The sequence below is a fragment of the Brassica napus genome, chromosome A9 (genome assembly GCF_020379485.1).
Source record: "Brassica napus cultivar Da-Ae chromosome A9, Da-Ae, whole genome shotgun sequence".
In the NCBI taxonomy this organism is placed as follows: domain Eukaryota; kingdom Viridiplantae; phylum Streptophyta; class Magnoliopsida; order Brassicales; family Brassicaceae; genus Brassica; species Brassica napus.
The window spans coordinates 5,856,238-5,882,409 of record NC_063442.1 but is presented as its reverse complement, the minus strand read 5'-3'; the positions used below and the strand labels follow the sequence as shown (position 1 = coordinate 5,882,409).

At 34.4% G+C, this 26,172-nt stretch overlaps 3 protein-coding genes and 1 long non-coding RNA gene across 4 annotated transcripts; 2 read left to right on the top strand and 2 right to left on the bottom strand.

The window, feature by feature from the left end:
* Nucleotides 1-8: 8 nt before the first annotated feature.
* LOC106366363 (NAD-dependent malic enzyme 1, mitochondrial) lies at nt 9-5,532 on the bottom strand. Its single transcript, XM_048739587.1, has 19 exons — nt 4,822-5,532; nt 4,647-4,743; nt 4,455-4,573; nt 4,204-4,371; nt 3,983-4,111; nt 3,836-3,896; nt 3,233-3,336; nt 3,072-3,155; nt 2,678-2,784; nt 2,293-2,404; nt 2,021-2,134; nt 1,837-1,902; nt 1,516-1,588; nt 1,335-1,421; nt 1,120-1,174; nt 947-1,018; nt 595-657; nt 399-513; nt 9-235 (listed from the first exon to the last, which is right to left on the bottom strand). The coding sequence occupies exons 1-19, from the start codon at nt 4,975-4,977 to the stop codon at nt 161-163; spliced, it is 1,857 nt and encodes a 618-aa protein (XP_048595544.1). The 5' UTR covers nt 4,978-5,532; the 3' UTR covers nt 9-160.
* A 3,535-nt stretch (nt 5,533-9,067) lies between these two features.
* On the bottom strand, nt 9,068-11,536 carry LOC111200456 (putative defensin-like protein 62). The gene is made up of 2 exons (XM_022691651.2): nt 11,035-11,536; nt 9,068-10,845 (listed from the first exon to the last, which is right to left on the bottom strand). Exons 1-2 carry the CDS (start codon nt 11,120-11,122, stop codon nt 10,667-10,669), a joined length of 267 nt encoding a protein of 88 aa, XP_022547372.1. The 5' UTR covers nt 11,123-11,536; the 3' UTR covers nt 9,068-10,666.
* Nucleotides 11,537-12,696: 1,160 nt separating this feature from the next.
* LOC111200486 lies at nt 12,697-13,177 on the top strand. Its single transcript, XR_007316167.1, has 2 exons — nt 12,697-12,850; nt 12,933-13,177. It is a non-coding gene; the product is annotated as an uncharacterized LOC111200486 (long non-coding RNA).
* A 1,839-nt stretch (nt 13,178-15,016) lies between these two features.
* On the top strand, nt 15,017-25,727 carry LOC106366361 (protein CHROMATIN REMODELING 5). Its single transcript, XM_013805961.3, has 31 exons — nt 15,017-15,251; nt 15,566-16,246; nt 16,398-16,465; nt 16,680-17,099; nt 17,223-17,447; nt 17,634-17,717; nt 17,967-18,026; nt 18,172-18,275; nt 18,426-18,477; nt 18,889-18,952; nt 19,416-19,509; nt 19,595-19,682; nt 19,803-19,937; nt 20,109-20,300; nt 20,386-20,453; nt 20,707-20,800; nt 20,899-21,023; nt 21,102-21,165; nt 21,341-21,547; nt 21,961-22,203; nt 22,288-22,398; nt 22,580-22,666; nt 22,739-22,918; nt 23,080-23,160; nt 23,253-23,495; nt 23,583-23,738; nt 23,824-24,001; nt 24,084-24,265; nt 24,347-24,688; nt 24,800-24,893; nt 24,970-25,727. Exons 2-31 carry the CDS (start codon nt 15,610-15,612, stop codon nt 25,338-25,340), a joined length of 5,049 nt encoding a protein of 1,682 aa, XP_013661415.1. The 5' UTR covers nt 15,017-15,251; nt 15,566-15,609; the 3' UTR covers nt 25,341-25,727.
* Nucleotides 25,728-26,172: the final 445 nt, after the last annotated feature.

Sequence of the window (26,172 nt, the reverse complement as noted above, 5' to 3'; positions counted from 1 at the left end):
AAAAAAAAAAAAAAAAACAGCCCAATTATATTTTTATTTAGTTTTACATATAGATAAGAGAGTAGCAAATACGAATTTGATTGGGTATGAAGCAACCCAATTATATATTTTTTGCACATAGAAAAGAGAAAGCAGACTTATTCAGTCTTTGGAACCAAACTTAGTCGTCTTTGTAGACCAGAGTCGGGTACTCTGGACTCCACATGTTGTTTTCGACGTAAGCCATCAGCTCCTCCTGAGAAACACACAAGCTTAGTCATATCAGCATAACTGACATTTCGGTGTAAAATCTTCTCTCATTTCTTTGTTCTTATTGCCCAACTCAATTCTATTAGATTATTAGACATATAAACCAAACACGTCAGAGAGACCCTTTCTAACTATAGTACAGCGGGTACCTCATTAAGCTTTTTGAGCTCTCGAGCGTCCATTTCCCTATATCCACCAACCAAATCTTCCTCAATAGCTTCCTTAATTACGGCAGCCGCTATTCTTTTTGTTATGTCTCTTATCCTGCAATTTCAAGTCAATTGTCAATTCTATCAGACCATTCCTTCTTATGCCAACACTCAGACCGTTCTTCTCTTGGGTTACCTTGATATTGGAGGGTATATAATCCCCTTTAGCACTTCTTCCTCGCTCATGTATGCTGCTAGGCTGCAATTGTTTAGGGTAACAATGTCATATCCCATATTCACAAAACACGAGACGTTTTTTTCCATAACCTCCTTAATACGAGTTTTACATCGTATCCAACTACATTGGTCGCTGTTTCGATGGTGAAGGCATAGCCCGTGGCATCAGCCAAATATGTTGACTGGCAATATCCAGTATCCAAAATTATTTGAATTTGGTCCGTAGTTATGTTTCATGTCACCCAGTTCAGCTTTAGATGAAATAAATACAATGAAAGATAAATTGCAGTAGGTAAAAGAAAAGAGCTTACCACTCAGCAGCAGCCTGAAGCATCCCGTCAGAGACAATGGGAGTACCAGATAGAAGAACGCCAAGTCCAATACTACATAAAGAAATTTTACAATATAAGAAACTCATTTTTTTTTAATGCATCCAGTGAAGAGTGTATGCAACTCTTTCAGACGATGTATAAGAGGAACTAACCCGGGAAATAGGTACATGTTGTTTCCCTGGTTGCAATGTCCTACATGACCATTCCCTTGCAACAAAAAAAAGCACGTACGAATATATCAAAACAAAGCCTCCGAGAGTAATTATAAATCTAGAACCGTCAATTTAAAACATAAAACTGAAATTACAAAAGCAATCAGGTTTTTCATCTCATATAAAAATGCGTGTAACAAATGATGTAGACATACCAAGATCCACATTCTTGAATGGGCTTCCACTCGCAAATATGATATTGTCGCCTAATATAGAAAATGCCTCTTGAGCCGTGCATTCAGCTGGAATTTTACGCACATGTTACAAATACATCAATTCCCAAAATCACAATAACCGCAAACCATATTTCAGTGCAAACGAAGGGGGACAAATTACCATTTTTGGTGGGGTTTGACATTGCAAAAATAGCTGGTCTGGTCGAGGTTGAACCTTTCATGGCTTCCAAAACCTTAAACACATCCATAAGTCAGGATCATGAAAGTAAGAGGCAGCAAAGCCTCACTAAGAGTTGTGAGTGCTAGATTTTATTTGCTAGCTCATCTAACTAGCAGTTACCATAGAAATCAGATAATGAAAGACATTGGTCACTGAAGAAATTATCGTAATAGACCATACTACTTAGATCACTGATTCTGTAGCATAGCACCAAATCATACTTTTTTCTGCTATGTTTAGGCTTTTGAGAACTTTGTTTACCTCTTTTGAGAATAATCCTCCAACTGCAGACAAACCCAGAAGCACATCAGGTTTAACTTCTCGAACCTAGTCAGATGAAGACAGAGAACTTTTAGTTCCTCGCTTGTATTAAGCAGAACTTTCGGAAAGGGTGAATTTCTATCAACCACAAAACTCAATGCCAACTTAGATTTAGTATACAGACCACTTCAACAAGACTTGCTCCTTCTTTTAATCCTTGACGCTCCATTTCTTTAGTCTTCCTAGCAAACGGCAGAGCCTCTGGGTCAATATTATCTCGTCCTTCAGTAATAAGGCCCTGATTAAATCCAACAAAAAGGGTTAACAACTTCAGCTCCCAAGCTATTGCATAAAACACGCGCCAAAAAGAAAACAGGAAGTGATATGGCTAGTAAAACAACTAGAGGGAAATCCATTTAAAACTTCTCATGAGCTCCCTAAGTTCCCATAACATACCTGAGCATCAACCACCCAAAATTGACTTTGTGCACTTTCAAATGCAGTTTCAGTATTTCCCAACATCCGTGCCATTGTCTTCCTTGCAGTATTTAGAACACCAATTCCCGCACTACAGAAATCATAGATTTTTATAACGAAGCTCAGTATTCAGATATATCTAGTCTTAGCTACTTCATGTTTCTTTGCATAAATGCAATCATATCAACTTAGATTATTGCAGTGATGTAACTGGAAGTTTCCATCGATTGGCTTCAAATCATACTAAAAGAGAAAAAAAAGAATATCGACCAATAAATAAATAAGCCCATCACCATTTTTACCAGTAAAGTTCTCGTGTAAAATAACAGGAAAGACAATCAAATAGAAACAGAGAATGCCTTACCTTCCAGCGCCAGCAACAACGATCTTCATCTTTGGAAAATCAAGCATAGGCCGCCCCTGTGCTCTAACGGCTCCAAGAAGACCAGCAATCGCAACCCCTGCTGTCCCCTAAGGCAGATCACGAAGACGTAATAATATGAAAACCAAGATTTATGTATCAGCATTTAGATTTTCAGTTCCCTTCCTATTGTCTCTATGATGCATCTAAGAATAACTATTGAACGAGATGAGATGCTGGTTTGATCACATACAATATTGTAAACACAGGCACTAATTCAAACGTAGTAGACCTGGATAAAAGTCCAGCAAAATTAACTAACACAATGACGCAATATAAAAGCAAATAACGGCAAGTCATCTTCACAAGAATCTAACTAAGGCGGAAGGCTCATTACCTGGACATCATCGTTAAACATTCGGTAGCGGCTTCTATACCTCTGCAGTAATTTGAAAGCCCACTTGCTCTGGAAATCCTCAAACTGCGGGTAGACAAATAGTAAAAGGTTTCATAATAAGAAACATTTGATATACCAGACATCTATGAAGGATCATTTACCTGCACAATAACATGTGGCCACCTAGTAAACACTGCCTCCATAAATTCATCGATTACTTCAATATATTCGTCATTCTCTAGACGATGTTGTTGCAGACCCAAGTCTGTCAAAAAAGAAAAAAACACAGAAAGAACGCTAACATGACAGATAATAAACTGATCTCAAACATGTCTATGTACTACTGGAAACTCCAAAACAATCAAAGGCAAAAGTAACTAGCAAGTCGTACAACCAAGTTATTTTGCTTCAAGAATCAAGACTTCAAACTAAAAAATGACAGAATAGTATAATAGACTCCGACACAATACTGCAAACCTTTTTATATTAAATAATATATATGTGTATGTATCTATGACTCTATTTATGCATACACTAATATAAAAAAACATTCGCTACGTCCTTATGCAAAGTGATAGATAATCAATATGCTTCCCCCATAGTAAAACCTCAAAACACCAGCAAACAGTTACATTATATGTATTCTGAAAGAAGAAAACCTCTTATTTTTTTGTGCACCAAAGAAAACCATTATTAATCTTTCAAATTCATATTCTAATTATAAACATTGAAACAGGTAACTCAGAGGTGCAAATGAATCTTACACAAGGGGTCCTTGAGTAGCTTTTCATTATTTGTTCCAACATCAATCATGACAGGAAGTACCTAAACAACCATTTCAACACAAGTATGGTATCACATTATCACTAAGAAAAGTGAGGGGAAACTAGGAATAGAGAAGATGCTTATACCCGCTGAGGATTGATTCCAGCTGCGGCGACATATAAATCAAGCTTCCCAACAGAAATTCCAATTCCATGAATCCCTAGATCTCCAAGACCCAAAATCCGGCTTCCATCGGTAACAACAATCATATCAACCTAAACATTACATCAGATTCTTGGTGTAATAGAGACAGAGGATATAGTATGGGTTATCTTTATTAGTCAGCTAACGAAAACAGAAAAGAGACCTGTTCAGCAGGCCAGTTGTAAACCATGGACATCATTTCACCACGATCTTCAGAGCTAAAGTACATTCCTCTAGGCCTCCTAAACAACCCGCTGTAGTTCTGGCATACAAGACCAACCGTAGGCGTGTATACTATTGGCGCATACTCCTCAATATTCGCAATCAAAACCTAAAAACACACACATTTAACAAAAGGTAAATTAGCAGCAAAGGTAAGCGAATCTTGCATCAAAGAGAGACCAATTTGCTGACCTTATAGTACATAGTCTCATTCCTGTCATGCAAACGATTGAGAATTCGCCACTTAGCGAGAGCATTAGGATCAGAAGGTCCATCTCTTGCTTGCTCCTCCAGCCTCTTCAGGTCAGTCACTGTGCAGATCATTTTCAATCAAGGCACAAAGAGACGCTTACATTAATGTTTCTTAAAAGTTAATCAACTCACTGAAACGCTGAATCTGCTGCTCAGAGTCCATGACACTAGGTGGAAGAAGTCCCCTGAGATCGAGACGATCTCGCTCCGTCATCGTGAACGCAGTCCCCTAACAGAGAGAGAGTTTTCGATTTCGATTACGATTACAAAGCAGCTCAATCAGATCCAAAAGGCTTGTGTGTATTACCTTGTTGAACCAAGGGTCGTGGAGGATATCGAGGCTTCGTTTGTGGACGATGGTGGGACGGTGACCTTCCGTCGTGGTGAAAGATCTGGCGGATGAGTAAAGTATTCTTCGGTGGAGCATACGGCTACTCAGCCGGAGTGTGTTGCCTATGCCCATCGCTTCGGGGGGAGGTCTCCGGCGACAGATCTGAGCTCAGACTTTGTTTTTTCGAGTCAGTGTGAATGTGATGATGAATTGATGATTTATCAGAGTCCGCCTTTTTCTTTAATATTAATTTCAACGAATCTGGATCCTTTTTTTTTTCTTTTCTCATTTTCTTTCCATTGTTTAGTCAGAATTAAATATTCCTAAAATCTCCTTTATATGGAAAAAAGTTTATTTTTATTCTCTTCTCAAAACTCACATCAACCACAATAATTAAATAAATATCTCATTTATTAATATATATTATTATTTCATGTTTTTAAAAAAACTAATTTACAAGAGTTTGATCTGCATATCCATGCAGAATTTTTTAATTTTAAAGAATATAGCTTTAATGTTATAGTAAATATTATATATATGATTAATATTTTGGTTTTATGTATTGTATAATTCAATGATTTTATTGTTTATGTCTTGTTCGACATTATTAATATATAATAATGGTTTATATTTTTTACATAATATATTTTGTAACTAATTGTTATTACATACTGATATATTTTCTAATATTTTGGTACAATAAATTCACATTAAAATAATCAAACAGAGATTTATTTTTAAAAATTTTAAAAATCAACTTCTACGGTTTGACTATAATACATATTTAAAATTTATTAGTTATAGTTCTAAAAATCAGGCACCTAGCCGTTTAGGCGCTAGGCGTAACTCATATGCCTCGATTTATACTAAATCGGTCTACAAATCGAATATCCGAACTTTGTCCGCCTAGCCCGTATAGATGACCGTCTAGATGACCGCCTAGGCGGCCGCCTAATCTATTTTTTATTAATTATTTTTACTTAATTTTTCATAATATTTTTATCTATTTATTTGATTTAAATTTTGATAAATATAATTTATATTCATAATTTTAATGAAATTACACTATATTAAGTTTATATATTCTATTTGTGTGTTTATACAGTTCTAAACATAAAAATGTATTAATGTTATACACAATTAAAGATTAACATGTTTTATAACATATTAAACAATCTAAAAATCTCGCCCCTCATAATTTCTCATTAGTTCCTGATTTTCTCTCTAGGCGCTAGGTCCAACCCAGCCACTCGACTAGCGTCTAGCGCATTCCCAAACAGGGGTTATACTATAGTGGTTCCATCGAGGCTCCGGCGTATTCTCCAGCTCCTACACGGCCAATCACTCTGTATCTCTATCATATGTAGCTTCAGTGGACTTTTTTTTTACCTCTCATCGTTTTAACAGCTACAGCCTTGTTTAAGTGTAATTTACAGTACTAAGTTTATCCAAGACCTGGGCACATGTGTTTTGGTAGAGAGATGTTAGTCATTTATGCAATACTAGGTTAAGATCCGCGCCTTGCGCGGAATAAATATTATATATAAATTATTTTTAAGTATTATATATTTTTTACATTTTATGAAATAATAAATATATATTGAATAATTAAAAATTTAGTAACTATTACGTATATAATTAAATTGGTACAAATACTTAAATAAATTTTATAAAATTAAGTTTAAATGATATTAACATAGATATATAGTACATTTTTAATATTGACATATGTTAAAAAATATTTTATACTCATCTTATTTTTGATCGTTTGTATTTCTTTATAACAAAAATTTTAAATCAATGATAATAATAAAAAATTTATGGGATGTTTAATAGTTTTAGTAATTTATAATTTTAAAAACATTCAATGCAAAGTTTAAAATCTAAATATTAAGTTGTCAATAATTGTTCAAAATCTTTATCAAAAAATTTCGAATCAAATTCAAAATTAAAATACTTATGTATTTTATATGGTATATAATTTATTTTTAAAATATTAATATGGATATATATATAATATTTATTAAATGAGACTTCCTACTTATGTAATTTCGTAATCATTTGTATCTTGTTATAATATAAATTTTAAACCATGAATCACAAAAATTTCAGTGTGAGATTTTTAACAACTTTAGTCATTTATATTTGTTTTTTTTTAAATTCATATACGAAAAAATCTAAATTTGTATTATATAGTTAATGTGGTTGTTTAATTAATTTTAAAATAAATTAAAAATGATAGAGAATAGACTGATTTTTATCAAATATTTATTATTCAAAATTATTAATTCTCATATATACTTTATCCACATTAGGTAATTCTGTGATTTTTATTTAAGAAAACAATGAAGAACATTTATGATTAATTTATGGTTAGTTTAATAAAAAGCTTATTATATATTTATATGGACCAACATATTTTTCTAAGGATTCTAAGAATGATTGTGGTGATGACATGTGGCTACAAAAATATGTTGTAATGTTTCTCTTTTAATATATAGGGGATATCAAAATAAATTGACAAAAATACATTACCTAAAACAAATAGTTGACGACAGAAAATATATAACTCACTGTAAGTTTTCAAGAAGATGAGAGGAGGAGAATGTCTAGGTTGCTCTTCATTTACTTTTACATGAAAAAAACTCTAAACTATATAAAGTTTTGTTTCGAATCCATTACTTATAGAAATTAAATGATTAATGTCAAACCACTACACTGCATATATATATTTTTAGAGAAATTACTTGGGATAACCTTTTTTAGTTTATTGTCGCAAAAAGAACTCTGAAGAAGAAAATAATTAAAAGAAGTTTCAATTAAAACTAAATATATTTATACAACTAGGTTTAACTAATCTAGATTTACGGTTTTAGAGTTAAGAGTGGAGTTTTGGGAGTGAGATTTAAAGTATTTTAAAATAAAACTTAAAAATTAAAAATTTTAAAATAATTTTTCGAATTTCAAAAAGAAAATTTGAGAATATAAAAAACCATAATTTTTTGAAAAAAAACTTAATTTGAAAACATATAAAACAAATATAAGAAAATTTATTTTTATTTATTAATTATTTTTATTTTTATATCTATAGTGCAAAGAATATAAAATATTTTACTTGATCCACGCCCGCACGCGGATGTTTGATTTAACTTATGTTCAATGTAAACTCACAAACCGTTGATTTTATAAAAAAATCTCATGCGAGCTTTTTATTTTATTTTCTGTGATTTTTATAGAGTATAATATATTATTTTATAATATATATGTTTGATAATAATTTTTTTTTAATTTGTATATAATATTATATTAATTTTTTTTATAATTTGATGCAGTTTGATGTAATATAGGAAAATATTATATCCCTTTGATACATGCGATTTAGTTAATATTAGTATAATATTAATAATTGTCAATATATGAATATCAATTTGGTTAGATGAGTTTTGAAATTGTAATTAATTAATTTAAATTAATTTTAAATGTAGTGGCAGAATCTGTATATAAAAAGAAATACAAAAAGAAAGTACTTAATTTATTATAAATGCAATGGTTAAATGTGTAAATAAAATGAAATATTAAAAATATTGCTATCAATGTTTTCAAATAATTCTCATTTATACTGTTATCTACGTTTTCAAACAGAATAAAAAGGTATTTCAGTTTTAATAATATATATAGTTTTTGTCATTTTTAAGCTCTTTTGGTAACAAAAAACTTGAAATAAACTATTTGAAATAATCATTTAAAAAAATATAGTTATAATAATTCTAAAACTAGACCTTGATCAATCTCTGTATATTTTCCAATTAATTGGTACTCCATCGGTCAAATGTATGAACACTCCTTGATGAGAATGAATCTTTACGTAGGACAAAGGTTATGTGGGTAGTCGGTGGAAATACCAAAGCAGAGCCTCCTCCTATGTGGCTATCCTACGAAAAGTAGAAATATTGTAAATTGTAATTGTGCTTTGAAGTCTATTTTTCAAGCGCCTCGAGATGCAAGCTCGCATGAGAAACAAATACAAGGTTATTATGCTGACATGCATTAATTGGTAGAATAATTTGGTGAGAAAGAAACTTCTACCTCCTCTCCAAACACTGTCTTCTCTCGAATTTTCCGGCGAGAATAGTATCTCCGGTCGACGGGATGGGCTCCCACAGCCTCCGTCGGTCTGGCTTTTGGTATATTTACTCTCCTTTTTTCTGCGTATTTTATCGTCTTCTTTTTGACTCCAATTTTTTTAATCGGAATTCTGACTCTGGGATGGAGAGACTCCTAAAGCTCCTCCATCGCCAGCTTATGTATCCGAGGGGTGGAGGTATTCTATGCTCTGCGTCGCCGGCTTCGCCAAAAGTTCTACCGTCTTTCTCCTCTAAAAACAAAAGTGGGTGGTTTTGGGGATCTCGGTTTTCTTACAGATTAGTGGTTCGTTCTGGGTTTCTGTGAAATTGGTGGTGTAAAGACTCTTCTTGCTGTGTTTGTTTGCTTAGGGCTTCGGGTGAGATTCGATTGTCGATTGATGCTCTCCGAGGTTTGAAACACAGGTGACAAAGGTGTATGTCTTGAAGATGGGTGGTTCGTTTGATCCTGTTCCCGACAGGTTTCTGGTGGGTGTTGTTTAGTTCTGATGAAGTCTTAATCGGTGAAGATGGTGGAAGTTTCGGCGTAAGCTTTGGCGGTGGAGGCATGGAGAAGAAGTTATGCGTTCGATGCGTGTCCCTTCACTCTCTCCTTAGTGCACATGGTGTTTACGTGTTCCTGGGTGGTGGTTTATGTTTTTTGAGCCTGTTCTAGGCTTTGTAACTCCTCTTTGTTTAATATTAATACTATCAGATGGCAAAAAAAAAAAAAACTTCTACCTCCATAGAAACCCCTGCTCTAAAAATTGGATGCCTAACCGCCTAATCGCTAGGCGTAACTCATCCGTCTCGATTTATACCAAATCGATCTAAAAATCGGATATTCAATTTTTATCCGTCTAGACTGCCTAACCGTCTAGGCGGCCGCCTAATCTATTTTTTTATCATTATTTTATTTTTTAATAATATTTTATCTTTTTAATAATATTATTTATCTATTTATTTGATTTAAATTTTGATAAATATAATTTATATTCATAATTCTGATGAAACTACACTATATTAAGTTTACATATTCTATTTGTGCGTTTATACAGTCTTAAACATAAAAATGTATTAATGTTATACACAATTAAAAATTAATATGTTTTATAACATATTAAACAATCTAAAAATTTCGCCCCGTATAATTTTCGATTAGTCTCCGATTTTCTCTCTATGTGCTAGGCCCAATCCAATCGTCCGACTAACGCTTAGCGCGTTTCCGAACAGGGATCGAAACAGTTATCGTCCACCAATTGTTCTCCTTGGATTAATTGATAGAATAATTAAGATCACATCCTCAGTTATCAGAATATTTATACATTAATATTTCATTATTTCTAAACTGATACAAATGTGGCTTGGACCCAAAACTCCCACCTACTAATTTCAACAACTTGAAGAATATTTCCTCTTCATCAATGGCAGTTGGTATGCATTTTTCACATACACAAATCGATTTATCTGAGATCTCTTTACTGTTGAAATTAATTGGGTCAAGGCCAAAAATTACTGGTGATTTAGGGGAAAAAGACATTGAAACAAAAAATTATATTACTCCATGCGGAAAAACATTAAAGATATATTAATTTATTATATTTTTTTGCAGAACTTTATTTTATTATAATAATAACATCGTGGTATTTTCACCTGTTGTTTGTTAAAAGAAACAAACATAATGCTTAAATCATTGTTATTCAAAAAGTATTATCTTTTATATTATAGTTGTAGCAACAACATTGTGATAGTTTCCCGCCTCTGGTAACATCACATTGTCCTCCAGCAAAGTGGTGATCTGTGCAGTAGTTGTAACATATCCTATTTCCATAAGATCTCGAACACGGCTTAATACATTGATAATTAGCTTTCTTGATTTCTGAAAAATACAAACCAAAATAAAATATAAGAGTTTCGGTTTTAAAATAATATATAACTATGCAATAGCTATTACCAATTATATCCTAGAAAACTATAAAAATAGTTATTACCAATTATATCTTATAAAAATAAAATGTTTTAACCATCACTTCAAATAATCAAAGATACCTAAACAATATCAACCTACCTGGCTTGGCCAAAATACAGTAGCTAGAGAATGAAATCATCAGTACTAATACAAAGAAAATAGTTACTGATGCTTTTGTAGTATCCATTATATTTTGAATATGTATTGATTTCGAGGAAAGTAGTATTGTTGTATTTATATAGATCCTTACAAAAGCTCTATTTATATGAATTTGTCAAGTAAACATTTAACTCTCAACACAATCACTTTAATTATTTACCAATAATAAATAAAATTAATGAATTTTGACTAAACCGTATAATCTACCATGAATTTAAAATTTGACTAAAATAACATTTATGGTATAAAACTGAAAAAATGATAACATTTACACACAACTATTATGCATTTCATTTGAATGAAGAATGAACTTTAGAAAACATGCTTCAGTTATCGAAATAAATGCAAAATATGTTGAAATTATGTTACATGTTTTGTTGTTTTGTAAAAAACAGCACAATTAACACATTTTGACGACATTTACACATAACTATTATGCATTTCATTTGAATGAAGAATGAACTTTAGAAAACATGCTTCAGTTATCGAAATAAATGTAAAATATGTTGAAATTATGTTACTTGTTTTGTTGTTTTGTAAAAAACAACACAATTAACTTTTACCCAAGAAAATATCGCGGATATTAGTTTTTATGTCTAAGATTTTAGAATATTTACATAACTGGAAACAAAACATAAAAGAACTATATTTTCAAATACAAAAAAAAAACTGTATAGTTTAAATATAAGTAGTTAAGTATATTTAAAACAAAGAAGCTATAGCTTTATTTAATGTTATGTAACAAAATATTCTAAAATTAAAGCTTAAACATAGAAACTCATACCCACAATATTTCATGAGTAAAATTTAATTATGCCTTTTTACGACACATGTAACCTAATTTTAACATGTTTTGCATTTATTTTGATAACTAAATCATGTTTTTCAAATTTCATTCTTCATTGAATGCAATGCAATGCATGATATGTTGTGTGTAAATCTGGTCGAATTTATAATTTATTCAGTTTTATACCACAAATGTTATTTTTGGTCAAATTTTATACTCATGGTACCTTTTAGTCAAAACTCATTAATGATATTTATTATTGGTAAAAAAATTAAAGAGATTATATTGAAATTTTTCGAAAAATAAATGCAAAATATGTTGAAATTAGGTTACATGTTTTGTAAAACACAGCAAAATTAACTTTTATCCAAAAAATAATTGTGGGTCTGAGTTCTTCTATGTCTAAGCTTATAGAATACGTTGTTACGAACTGGAAATAAAGCTAGATAAATATTTCTCTAATTTAAATATACTTAACTGCCTGTATTTAAACTATCCAGATTTTTGTATTTGAAAAATAATGTTTTATAATTTTTTTTGTACTTAAAATATTAATGTTTTACACTTAACTAAGGCATCTATATTTTACAAAATAAATCAAATATCTAGGTAAAATAATTAAATTATGTTTTAACATACGTGAAAAAAGGAAAGTGGTGTTAATACAATAAAATAAAAAATTCTAGAAGAAAATAGTTTAAATACAATATTTTAAATACATAAATATGTTAAATATATAAATATGTTTAAATACATAATATTCTGTGAAATATAAACACAATATTTTAAATACATAAATATGTTTCTGGTGGAATGTCAACAGGTGCGGAAGATGAAAACTCATCTGCGATGGAGGTTGACAGTGAGAATGGGAACCCAAAGAAAAGGTCTGAGATTGGTGAGAGACAACAGTGGTGCTTATCAACACTTGGCTATCTCACGGCGTTTACAAGACAATATGCAAAGGAGGTAAAGTAACTTAATAGGGTGTTTTGTTGTTGCAAGAGCTTAAGATTTTTTAATAAAATGAGGAATCTTCACTTTTGTGTAGATATGGCCTCACATGGAGAAGTTGGAGTCGGAGGTGTTCTCTGGAGATGATGTTCATCCTCTCTTTCTTCAAACCATATTCTCTGCACTCCAGTTCCCTTTGCAATAAGTTCTTATCGTTTCATCCAAAAACAAAGAAGAGAGTTAGCTCATCTTTTCTGTATCTTTTAGCCTTTTCCTGCTGATCAAAAAAGACACCACACATTCGCTTCTTCCCTAATCTTTGCAATGCAATCTCTTCCATCAAATGCTTTCCCATAAACTTGTTTCTATTTTTCCATAGTGAACCGCAAAACCCAAGGGAATAAACGTCTGACCTCAAGAGGAACCTTAATATTCTTGTCCATCTGAAACAAGTAATGGATGTTGACTAAAATTGGATCCTCATCAAAACCATTCTGAGGTAAAGGAAAGTGGGATAGAGCCCATATTTACCTATCAACGTGACAAGAGAAAAAAACATGGTTGACCATTTCAGGTTCCATACCACAGTATTGGCAATGTAAATCTGCCTTTATTCCTCTTCCTAATAAGGTCTCAGCTACCGGGATTGCATTACTCAAAGTTAGCCATTAAAATTTTTTGATCTTAGGCTCTGTATGAGTAAGATAGGCTTGTTCCCTTGGACAGTTCACTGATGGTCAGCCTGTAATGCATCTTCAGATTTGACTAGGATGCAAGCCAATACCCTGAATTCATTGTATAAGCTCCACTCCTGTTATGCAACCAACACTAATATTCCTCTTAGTTAGTTAAAGATTTGATTTTCATTATAGCCTTTGCATCCTCCTCAAAGAAAAGTTCAGGGATTAGCGGCGCATTCTAGACACTATTTTCATGGTCCAGGAGGCCACTAACCATAAGGTCAAGATTGATTAAGGGTGTTTTATCCAGGGATTGTATCTACCTCCAAAGTCACAGCACAGGTCAATCCAAACTCTCAAAGACTGTCAACCGCCAATCTCCTTTCTAATCCTTGTGACCAGCAAATCTATACATATATTGGCAAACTACTTTATTAAATTGATATAAAGCTAAAATTTTGATCTAACAAAGAATGTAATACATACACACTAGAACCTCTATAAATTAATAATAATAATCTCTATAAATTAATAAATTACGCCGGTTCCAATTTAGTCAGTTCAAAATTTGACATAAATCAATAAAACAATAAGATAATAATATTTTAGAAAATTCTATGTAAATATATGGTTGCATTAAAATTATATATTAAATAAGAACCTATTATTATATTGTTTGTTTTATATTCACAACGAAATCATCGTTATATTTTCTTAACACTTAACATATTTTGATGAAATTTAGTAAAATTATATCTAAAACTACATTTAAGTTCTATGCAATATATAATATATACACCAAAATAATATAATAAAATTAATATAAATGTCATATTTAAAAATAACAATTAATGTCTATACACTAAAATCAAATATTTTTCTTATTTTAGAATAAATATATCTTAAAATAAGAAACTTTTGTAAATTAATATCTTTATAAATTAATAAAATTTCAAAGTTCTAACATTATTAATTTATAGAGGTTCTATTGTAGATAGTAATATATATCTATCCTGGAGTAGTTCGAGTAGCCCATTAATTTAACTAAGAAAATTTCTATCAAACATAATTTGATTCGGCTTAGTTCAGTTCGGATATCAAGTAGTTATACGAACACTTTAATTTTTTGTTTGGTTTAAAATCGTCAATTAAAACTGTTTAAATTCAGATACTTTTGATTTAGTCGAGTTTGCTAAGTTCTTTGGTGTGAATTAATTTGATTAAATTTAGTGTAATAAGGTTTAAATTTTTGAAAAAATCAATTTGGTTATCCAATACTCGAAATGCTTTGAAAATATTACTGATCAATCTATAATTTGAACAACCAAACAAACCAAAAAAATCAATAAATTAGTTCGGTTCAGTTTGAAAACCTCGGGTTATAAGCTGCAGAAGTTGAAGTAACCCTAAAATAATATCAATGCTTACTGGCAGCCCCGTGGAAAAAATAGACCAAAGTCCAAAAATTAAAAGCACTAAAGAATAATTAGACGAAAGGTTATATACAAATACAACCAAAAGAAAAACCATTAAGCATCCGGTAACCCCAATCTCTATATCTCTAACCAGACACAAGCGAGCACATACATACATACATACGCCTTCTCTTCCCCCATCCAAAACTCGGTAACCGGTCATCGCCTTTCTCCCCCAATCAACGGGACGGCCTCCGAATTTCGATCTACCATCACCAGATTAAAGCTCCGTCGCCTCTTTTCCCCGATTAGATTACCCCGGTGAGATTCCTTCACCGGACTTGTTTGATTTCCCCCAAATCGGCGCCGCCTCGTTGTTTCCTAACCGTCTCTCCTCTTTTATACCTTTGTTTGGCTCATTCCTTGCGATTTTCCGATTTCTAGGGTTCCTTGTTCCTTTTCATCGATTCAAATTGAGTTTGTGAGGGTTTATTGGAGTGTAGACTTGCTTTGATCCCTTTGATTTGAATCTCCTGATATTGATATTGATGTTTGCCTAATTGAATAAGATCTGCTGTGCTGGCAATGATAAAATGTTTAGATTAATATTTTTTTGTTGTTGTTGTTGGCTGCAGGAGAATCAGAGCAGTTTCGGAATTGGTTGCTTTCATGTGAGAAGATGGCTTTCTTTAGGAACTACTCTAACGATACTGTATCGCCTAGTGCTCTCGATGACAATCAGGACGCTGCTACTTTCCAGAGTTCGTCACCTTTACAGCAAGATATGGATGCTTCTTATAATGCCGAAAGAGGCTTTGACATGAACCTGGACGTTCAGTATCAATGCGAAGCAGAACCAGGATCTAGTATTGGGCAGCAAAGCCAGACGGGGGTAGCTGTTTCTTCCGGAAGGAGAACGGGTGTATCTGGGAAGTGGGGTTCCACCTTTTGGAAAGATTGTCAGCCAATGGGACAGAGAGACGGCGCTGGTTCTGCCAAACATTCACTAGATTATCTATCAAACAGTGAAAAATTAGATTCTGAAAATGAAAATGAGGAGGATAAAGGAATGAACAAGCAGCAGAGTGGTCAAGGTGATGTTCCAGCTGAGGAAATGCTCTCTGATGAATATTACGAGCAGGATGAAGATAATCAAAGTGACCATGTCCAGTACAAAGCGTTTGGCGATCCTATAAATTCTAGATCACTGCCCAAGACGGGATCTTCTATCCATAGCAAGTCAAGGACCTCGAGAGCAATTCAAAAGAATATTCACTACGGTGATGCTGATATAGACTATGAAGAGGAGGAAGATGGTAAACTCTTGTAATTTATAGATTCACTGCATTGTTTAATATGTAACGTTACTAGAAATTTGTGTCCATGTTTTTCACTTTTCCTGTGAACACTTCTCATGCTGTATACTTAGTTTGAGCTTCTGTAACATTGTGATCTTATTTTCATCAGAGGATGACCCTGAAGACGCTGACTTTGAGCCCTATGATGCTGCTTCTGGTGGTGATGCAAGCAAGAAGGTTTAATTTCTTACAGTTCTTGTTTTGGGTTACAGTTTTTTTTTTCTTTTTCAGAATGAAGTAGGTACTTTCTGAGCCATTTCTTAACTACGTTTACGATTTGAAAGGAGAACACTTCATTATAGTAAAATGTTGCGTTCTAGTTGCGTTCTAGCGTTTAACTTGTTATAGTTTTGATGAGATTTCTTCCAACCAAGTGATTGTTTGCTTTTAGAATGACCAAGATTGGGACGTTTCTGATGAAGATCCTGACAGTGATGATGATTTCGATCTTCCCGATTCCGAGGATGACTACGACACAAAAAAGCCTAAGGCTAGACAACAAGGTAAAGGTTTCCGGAAGTTGAGCTCTGGACTCGATAGGAAATCAGCCCAGGCTTCTAGTCGTCAAAAGAGGAAACCATCATATCAAGAGGACTTCTCAGAGGATGATTCTGACAATGAAATTGACGAGGGGTTTAGAAGCTTGCCCAGAAGAGGGACAACTCTAGGGAAAAACAATGGAAGGTCTACAAATAATATAGGACAGAGTAGTGAAGTTCGGAGCTCCACCAGATCAGTTCGAAAAGTGTCTTATGTGGAGAGCGAGGACAGTGAAGAAATAGATGATGGGAGAAATCGAAAAACTCAGAAGGTATGAAATGTTGTTTCATTTCAAGGTTATATACTTGACTAGAGCCCTTTTGGAGCGTAGCCCGGATTATGAAGGACTCATATTCTCTATTTTTCCTTTTTGTTTTTGACATATGTTTGTTAGGATGACATTGAAGAGGAGGATTGTGATGCTATTGAAAAAGTGCTTTGGCATCAGCCAAAGGGCATGAGTGGAGATGCTCACACGAATAAAAAATTAACAGTTCCCGTGCTACTAAGCCAACTTTTTGATACTCAACCAGATTGGAATGAAATGGAATTCCTAATAAAATGGAAAGGTCAATCACACTTGCATTGTCAGTGGAAGTCATTGACCGATCTCCAGAATGTATGTTCGAATGACACCTTTTTTATTTTTATTTTTGATCAATGTATTTTTCCCACGATATATCCCGCCACTTTTACAGCTAGGATTAGGAATATCTGCTATGTGAACTGCTTTGAAAATTGTATTGTGATGATGTTGATTTCTTTTCTAAACCATTGTTTCGTTGTGTATGCTGTGTTCCCGCAGCTTAGTGGCTTCAAGAAGGTACTTAACTACACAAAAAAAGTGACCGAGGAGATTAGGTACAGGACAGCACTCTCACGAGAGGAGGTAATGTTTGAATGACGGAAACATTTTCGGAGTTATTGTATCCTTATATCATAAGAGAACACTGAAGGTTCATGTCATGGTTCTATTTCTTATTTTTCCTGTTAAAACATGTGTACCATGTAAGATGATAACTTTTTGTTTATATCTAGGCACCATCGTATTAGACGTGTGCTGCCACAGAATGTATTGGAATGTGTAACGTTGTGATGGTACCTAATATATGAAATTCTTATTTTTTTAACCTTTTAGATTGAGGTCAGTGATGTGAGCAAAGAAATGGATCTGGACATCATTAAGCAGAATTGTCAGGTTAGTTTTATGCAGTACGTCAAATTTGCAGTCTCATTTTACATCTCCCCTCCTCCCCCCCCCCCCCGTTGTTTTGCATCTGTCGTTTTTTGCATTTTGTGTTGGAGTATTCTTCATGTGAGCTAATTTAGTTTCTGTTATTTAGGTCGAAAGAATAATTGCAGATCGAATCAGCAAAGATGATTTAGGTGACGTGGTGCCAGAGTATCTTGTAAAGTGGCAAGGGCTTTCTTATGCTGAAGCTACTTGGTATATTTTTCATCTATCTTCGGAAATAACTTTCCACAACTTTTTATATGGATTGTGTTTTGTTTCATATATTAAGAGTTTTTTTATGAACTAGTAATTCCGTATCCTTCTATCCCCTCAACTATCAATTCTCTTTTGGTGTTTGTATAGGGAGAAGGATGTCGATATAGCATTTGCACAGGCTGCTATCGATGAGTACAAGGTAAGAGTTTTTTTTTTAGATTCAGAATCTGCTTTAACTCTGTCATTTTTATTTATGCAATTCTTTGTCCAACTATGTTTCTTTTCTCCTTCGTTGTAGTAGTAATAAGACGGACATATTCATATTCTGTAGTTATGAGGTCATAGCTGTTAATTATTCGACATATGCAGTTTACATTTTCTCTTGTTTTATAGCACAAGAAAATTTTACATGGAAAAACTCATGCGTATAAAATATTAACCTTTCTAGTCAGTCTAAAGAAGTCTTAGCGTTCTGCCTAATGAAGTTTTCTGTTATACAGTACTTGTCTATCCCTCGTCTACTATACATAGTCCATTTCTGCAAAATCAGATCCATAAAAGAATGTAGGTTGCTCTAATGCTTGAGAATTCATTCCTATCTATGATTCAGGCTCGTGAAGTTTCAATTGCAGTGCAAGGAAAAATGGTGGAACAACAGCGTACAAAAGGGAAAGGTCTGTTACGTAAACTTTATTCCTTTTTTCTTTTCTATTTCCCATATTATGGAGAGCATAGAAGATAAGTTTTTTTATATTGGAGAAACAGCCTTTTTACCTTGTAAACTGGTTCTTGCTTGTTTGGTTTGTTCATTTGTTGCCTCTGGAATTTGAACAGAATGCTCATGTAATTTTGATTAAAAACTGACCAGCGTCTGTCTTTGCTAATTCATAAAAGATGACTTTTTGATGATGCTTTCTTCTGCGGTTCACACGATTGTGTTTCTATTTTCTTCTAAGCAGCTCATGAATGTGAGAAATACCGTGTAATAGAAAAAATGCGAAAACTTTGGTATGTTTATGTTGATTGTGGTAGTTTTCTGTGGTTGCAAAGTTAGGTTTACTCTCTTGTATCTGGGATTATAGGGAAGGTAAATATAATTTTTATAAGATACTTTGTAATGGTTAATGTTCTGTTCAGTAAGTCTGCGGAAGCTTGAGGAGCAGCCTGAGTGGCTAAGCGGAGGTACGCTACGGGACTATCAGCTGCAGGGTTTGAATTTTCTTGTCAACAGGTGTGTCTCTTATCTCATTTCATAATTTCTGTTCATGCTTTACTTGTCTGCTTGGTCTAACGGTTCGCTTCCTTTCATTTTCCAGCTGGCTTAATGACACTAATGTCATTTTGGCTGACGAAATGGGTCTTGGTAAGACTGTTCAGTCCGTTTCAATGCTTGGATTTTTGCAGGTTAGAATTATTTTCAAGTGAGCACTAACGTTTGCTCGTTAGTTGATAATAATCTTGTTCTCAGCATCCCGCTCTTCATGAGTTAACATTTCTCTATTTATCAATTTATTTTTTTGGCAGAATACCCAACAAATACCAGGTCCTTTTCTTGTCGTTGTGCCTTTGTCAACATTAGCTAATTGGGCTAAAGAATTCAGAAAGTGGCTTCCTGACATGAATATAATAGTATATGTTGGCACCCGGGCAAGTCGAGAGGTGAGAAACTAATGAAATGAATATATCTTTTAAAAAGGGTGTTATGAGTCGTTTGGTGTTTGCATTGTCTATCTAATTCTTTTATTCTCGGACCTAATCAACATTTTTTTAATCCAAATTCAACATGTGCTTTGTTATTGAATTTTGATTTGTGTAATCTTCTGGCTTCAGGTTTGTCAGCAATACGAATTTTACAATGAAAAGAATGTTGGCCGGCCCATAAAATTCAATGCTCTGTTGACCACCTATGAGGTGGTTCTTAAGGATAAAGCTGTTCTCTCCAAGATTAAGTGGATTTACTTGATGGTGGATGAAGCACATAGACTGAAAAATAGTGAGGCACAGCTGTACACGGCCCTTTTGGTATGTAATGTTACTTATCCAACAACTTTATATATTTTAAAGATTCCTTTGGTTGTTCAGAACGGTTAGTGCATCTTATCTGCAGGAATTCAGCACGAAGAATAAATTGCTTATTACTGGTACTCCACTACAGAATAGTGTCGAAGAGCTATGGTATGCTTTCTCTCCTTCTTTGTTTACAATCTTTGGGAGTGTTGATTTGTTTATTTTATGTGGTTAATCCACTCTTGTTTGATGCAAGCTATGATCTTGAGAATTATGATGATGCGTTTCTATTGTCACGAACAAGCTTATAATGGATTTTCTTAATGTTCGGACACAATGATTCACTGCCAACACAGTTTCTTCTACTTTTACACCATTGTACTCGGCTCTTTTGATAAATGACTTATTTCTGTTTTTGCAGGGCTCTGCTCCACTTCCTTGATCCTGCCAAGTTTAAGAATAAGGATGAGTTTGTTCAAAACTACAAGAACCTTAGCTCATTTAATGAATCTGAGGTAAGCTTGGCCCATTGCATAATCGCATGCTGTCTTAGTGAAATATAGTTTAGCTATTATTCAGTCGTCCACCAGCTTATACTTCCTTTCGAATTTAGCTCGCCAATCTCCATTTAGAATTGAGACCTCATATTCTACGAAGAGTGATCAAGGATGTTGAAAAGTCTCTGCCTCCAAAAATTGAGCGTATACTAAGAGTTGAGATGTCCCCTCTTCAGAAACAGTAAGCATAACTCCAGCCAAGTTATGTTGACTCGGTACCTTTATTGATGCGTATCATGATTCCATTGTTCTGTTTTAGGTATTACAAGTGGATACTGGAGCGCAACTTCCATGATTTAAATAAAGGGGTGCGCGGTAATCAGGTACGCGACTTTATGATGCACCCAGGCTCACATGTTCATAGTTATGAAATAGTTATTCTCTTTCAATCCCCACTGTAAATTAGGTGGATCACTTAAATGTGCACCCCAGCATTTTTTTTTTGGGTTTGCAGGTATTATAAATGTCAGCTAACGAGCTCTTATTTACCATCAACAGGTTTCACTTTTAAACATCGTGGTGGAGTTGAAGAAGTGCTGCAATCATCCTTTCTTATTTGAAAGTGCAGACCATGGATATGGTGGTGACATTAATGATAACACTAAACTGGATAAGATTATCCTAAGCAGCGGAAAGCTGGTTATCCTAGATAAGCTGCTGGTTAGACTGCGTGAGACTAAGCATCGCGTGCTTATTTTTTCCCAGGTGCGGTTTTAGTGGCCTTTCTTCTTCCTAGTGGTTTACATTCTATTTGCATGAATGTTGTGATTTATCATATCCAATATTCTTCTGCTGTTCCTTTGTTTGTGTGTTTTAGATTAAGTAGTGTGTGCTTGTTGTCCCGCAGGTGCAGTTAATGACATTTATTCTTAACAGTAGTCAGTAGATTTGCTTTTATTGAAAAGAAAACTGTGACAAATGATATTCCATTACTCTCTTGCTATTTCTTGTAGTTATATCTAATTTTTTTTATTGATATGTATGTTACGTCTCACAAATATTTGTATAGAACTTTGCCTTGTCGACAGTTAATTTTTTTTATTAAAAGGCTGGAATTATTTCATCTTGTCGATATTTGGAACTTTATGAATTAATCATGATGCTTGTTTGCTTCACAGATGGTAAGAATGTTAGATATCCTGGCAGAATACCTCTCTCTTAGAGGTTTCCAGTTCCAGAGACTGGATGGTAGTACCAAGGCAGAACTTCGTCAGCAAGCAATGGATCATTTTAATGCTCCTGCTAGTGACGACTTCTGCTTTCTTCTTTCGACCCGAGCTGGTGGTCTGGGAATCAATCTTGCTACTGCTGATACAGTCGTTATATTTGACTCTGACTGGAATCCACAGAACGATCTGCAGGTATCTTCCTTTGGGTTTTAGTTACTCGTTATCACTGTAGGCTTTTAGGCTTTTATAATGGATTCCCAATATTATTAATATCAGGCGATGAGTCGAGCGCACAGAATTGGGCAACAAGAAGTTGTGAACATTTATAGATTTGTCACGAGTAAAAGTGTTGAGGAAGAGATCCTAGAGCGCGCCAAAAGAAAAATGGTACATTCTTTAGCAGCTGCAGTGAAATTCTTAGTCTTTAATTCTCTTCATTTGCGTTGTCACTTATTCATGTTATAAGATCCATGTTTGAAAATGAATTACTTAGGGATGAGATAGCGCTTCTAAAACAAGATTTATATTTCATATCTAGCCCTAACTATTTTGGTCCGCGCTTCTTTAGGTTCTTGATCATTTGGTTATTCAAAAACTAAATGCGGAGGGTAGGTTGGAGAAGCGGGAAACTAAAAAGGGAGCTAACTTTGACAAGGTAAGGAAATCTTTAAAATTTCTGCCAGATTTTCTTTCGATGTTTAACTTGTAACCATTGCTTATATTCTAGAACGAGCTTTCTGCAATATTAAGATTTGGAGCGGAAGAACTTTTTAAAGAGGATAAAAATGATGAAGAAAGCAAAAAGCGGCTGTTAAGTATGGATATTGACGAAATCCTAGAGAGGGCAGAGCAAGTAGAGGAAAAGGATGCTGGCGAATCAGAGCATGAACTGTTGGGTGCTTTCAAGGCAAGTTCATATGTTTATTTTTCCCTCTTTTATTTGTTCGCCAGGATAGCAAAGCAGCCCAAGTCTGCTTTGCAGGCTTCTTGGCATAATTTTTTTGAATCTATTTTTCATTGCTTATGTTTGTAAAATATCTTCCTCTGCTAATTTTTCTGTGCATTCAGGTTGCTAACTTTTGTAACGCTGAAGATGATGGGTCCTTTTGGAGTCGTTGGATAAAACCTGAATCTGTGGTCACAGCTGACGTAAAAGTTCTCTCTTCAATAATAATACGACCTCCTTCCTATGTCATTTTTTGTCTAATTAAAAATCGCCGTTTGTGTTATCGTTTGTACAGGAAGCTCTTGCACCACGGGCTGCTAGGAATACGAAGAGTTATGTGGATCATGATAGGAGCCAACCTGACAGGACCAGTAAAAGAAAAAAGAAAGGATCTGAACCTCCAGATAGAAGTCAAAAGCGCAGAAAAACTGAATATTTTGTCCCCTCAACTCCAATATTAGAGGGGACTACAGCTCAAGTGAGAGGCTGGTCCTATGGAAATCTCCCTAAGAGAGATGCACAACGATTTTATCGAACTGTACGTCGGAAATATATTCTTTATCTATTTTAAGGCTCCTCGAACTGTTGAGCCGCAAATAATTGACATTATTCATTGTACTTGAAGGTCATGAAGTTTGGTAACCATAATCAAATTGCATGTATTGCGGAAGAGGTGGGTGGTGTTGTTGAAGCAGCCCCGGAGGAAGCACAGGTTGAGCTATTTGATGCTTTAATTGACGGTTGTCGGGAATCTGTTGAAACAGAAGACTTTGAATCAAAGGTAAAACATCTGAACTGTGAGGCTCTTTTTTTTGGTTCCACCGAAATAATATCTCCAATCTTTCCTGTTTGCTATTTTAATGCAGGGTCCTGTGTTGGATTTCTTTGGTGTGCCAGTAAAAGCAAACGAACTATTGAAACGTGTGGAAGGACTCCAGCTCTTATCAAAGCGTATTAGTCGATATGACGATCCAATTACACAATTCCGGGTGTTGTCCTACCTTAAACCTTCAAATTGGTCCAAGGGTTGCGGTTGGAATCAGAGTACGTGCGAGAGCGTATTCAATATCTGTCTCGTCTTATGTTCTTTCATTCTAAATCTTGTACATGTTTGGGGTGTTGTCAGTTGATGATGCGAGATTGCTTCTGGGGATACTTTATCATGGTTTTGGGAACTGGGAGAAGATAAGATTAGATGAGAGCCTTGGACTTACAAAGAAGATTGCTCCTGTTGAACTTCAACACCATGAGACTTTTTTACCTCGTGCTCCAAACCTAAAGGAGCGTGCTACTGCTCTTCTGGAAATGGTGAATATTACTTGCTTATAATTTATCTTCTTTTTTTTCAAAGTGTTCTTAATAACATTCGTTGCAAATAACTTTTCGCAGGAACTTTCTGCGGCAGGAGGGAAAAACACAAATGCCAAAGCATCACGTAAAAATTCAAAAAAGGTTGTCATCAATCAATTGAAAGCACCTGCAAGAGACCGAAAAGGGAAATCTGGTCCTGCCAATCTAATAACAATAAAAGATGTTGGACCTCGGAGAACCCAAAAAGCTGAGCCGCTGGTGAAGGAAGAGGGAGAAATGTCTGATGATGAGGAAGTTTACGAGCAGTTTAAGGAGCAGAAATGGATGGAATGGTGTGAGGATGTATTGGCTGGTGAAATCAAAACACTTGAACGTCTACAAAGATTGCAAACAATTAGTGCGGATCTGCCAAAGGAGAAGGTTCAATTAATTCTCTTCTTTATTTAATCCACCATCGTCCATAGTGGTGGGCGTGCTGCGTCTTTTATCTTGATAATCTTACAAAAAATTCCATGTGTGAACCACAAATAGGTGCTTTTCAAAATCCGGAGATATTTGCAAATCCTTGGGAGGAGAATAGATGAAGTTGTTTTAGAACACGAAGAGGATTCGTACAAGCAAGATAGTAAGTACACCTCTCTCTTGCTATAGATGATAGTGGGAAGAGTCCTTTGCTTTGATTTAAAAATCGAAATATGCAGGAATGACAATGAGATTGTGGAACTATGTTTCAACTTTCTCAAATCTGTCGGGGGATCGACTCAATCAGATCTACTCCAAATTGAAGCAGGAGAGAGAGGAAGAAGAAGGGGTTGGACCATCGCAACTCAACGGCTCAACAGCCGGTAGGAGGCAACAAAGATTCAAAACACCAGGACCTCCGCAAGTTCACAAGGGCATTGACACAGCAAAATTTGAAGCATGGAAAAGGAGAAAAAGAACAGAAAATAATGATGTTCATCAATCTGAGCGACCACTGATGAGCAACAACTCTAACTCACTGGGAATACTGGGCCCTGCACCATCTGATAGAAGCCATCGGGCACGCCAAGCTGGATTTCCGCCAAGATAAGTTTACTCTGGTACTAGTAACCATGCAATATGCTCTGAATGTGAACTCTGGATTCTCAGTAGTTCAAAAACATAGATACCCCCGGAAGATTCAATTTCTTTTTCCGAACACTGCAGCAATGTTTGGTTTTCTGGTTGCTCAAATTGGAGATTTGCATGCCCGACCAGCTGATGCGGAATGTTACATATATATGATCTGAGAAACTCACAAATTTTATTATTGAGCCAAGGGATGATAGTACTTCATGCATAGTGCTTTGCTTAGGTGAAATAGCTGTGGATGTTAGTCCGAACTCCATTTCTTTTATATATGTTATTACCCTTGGAATAGAGCAAAATCAAACTGTACATGACCAGTTTTGTTTATTTTAATTTCCATATCCCCTCTCTTATATTTCGCATTTCGAAAGTTGGTTTCTATGAAAAAGGGCAATTGCGCCATGATTTGTATATTTACTTGCTCATATCTTTCGCTTTTGCTGAAGAAAACAATTAGAGTAACTTTGTAAACAAGTTCTGTCGGTATGTAATATGGACTGCTGGGATATGTTCCCAATATTCGTCAAGCTTAATTGGGCTGAAATGCTATAATACATGTAAACTCTATGATAAGAAAAACAAGTGCGGCAAACTTGAGGCAAACTTGAGAGATCATTAGTGTGATCAGAGCAGTGAAATAGGTGGGATATTTGGTAATGAATCTGACAATTTTGAAACTCGGAATGCACATCTGTTACTCTAGTCCTATTACAGCGGTGTCTTTATTATTCATCTCTTCATAGAGAGTTTACTGCCAAAGAAGTAAAAAGCAGAAAAAGTCTAAGATACCTTCC

What these genes read in the sequence shown, in the direction of transcription:
- LOC106366363 (XM_048739587.1), bottom strand. Translation starts at nt 4,977, where the DNA reads ATGGGCATAGGCAACACACTCCGGCTGAGTAGCCGTATGCTCCACCGA. An exon ending in GCTACTCAAGGACCCCTTGT is followed by an intron (nt 3,337 to 3,835) that starts GTAAGATTCATT and finishes CTTTTTTGACAG; the next exon opens with ACTTGGGTCTGCAACAACAT. An exon ending in ATTCAAGAATGTGGATCTTG is followed by an intron (nt 1,175 to 1,334) that starts GTATGTCTACAT and finishes TTTTGTTGCAAG; the next exon opens with GGAATGGTCATGTAGGACAT.
- LOC106366361 (XM_013805961.3), top strand. Translation starts at nt 15,610, where the DNA reads ATGGCTTTCTTTAGGAACTACTCTAACGATACTGTATCGCCTAGTGCT. An exon ending in AAGGGGTGCGCGGTAATCAG is followed by an intron (nt 21,166 to 21,340) that starts GTACGCGACTTT and finishes TACCATCAACAG; the next exon opens with GTTTCACTTTTAAACATCGT. An exon ending in CTACTGCTCTTCTGGAAATG is followed by an intron (nt 24,266 to 24,346) that starts GTGAATATTACT and finishes AACTTTTCGCAG; the next exon opens with GAACTTTCTGCGGCAGGAGG.
- LOC111200456 (XM_022691651.2), bottom strand. Translation starts at nt 11,122, where the DNA reads ATGGATACTACAAAAGCATCAGTAACTATTTTCTTTGTATTAGTACTG. An exon ending in CTGTATTTTGGCCAAGCCAG is followed by an intron (nt 10,846 to 11,034) that starts GTAGGTTGATAT and finishes TGTATTTTTCAG; the next exon opens with AAATCAAGAAAGCTAATTAT.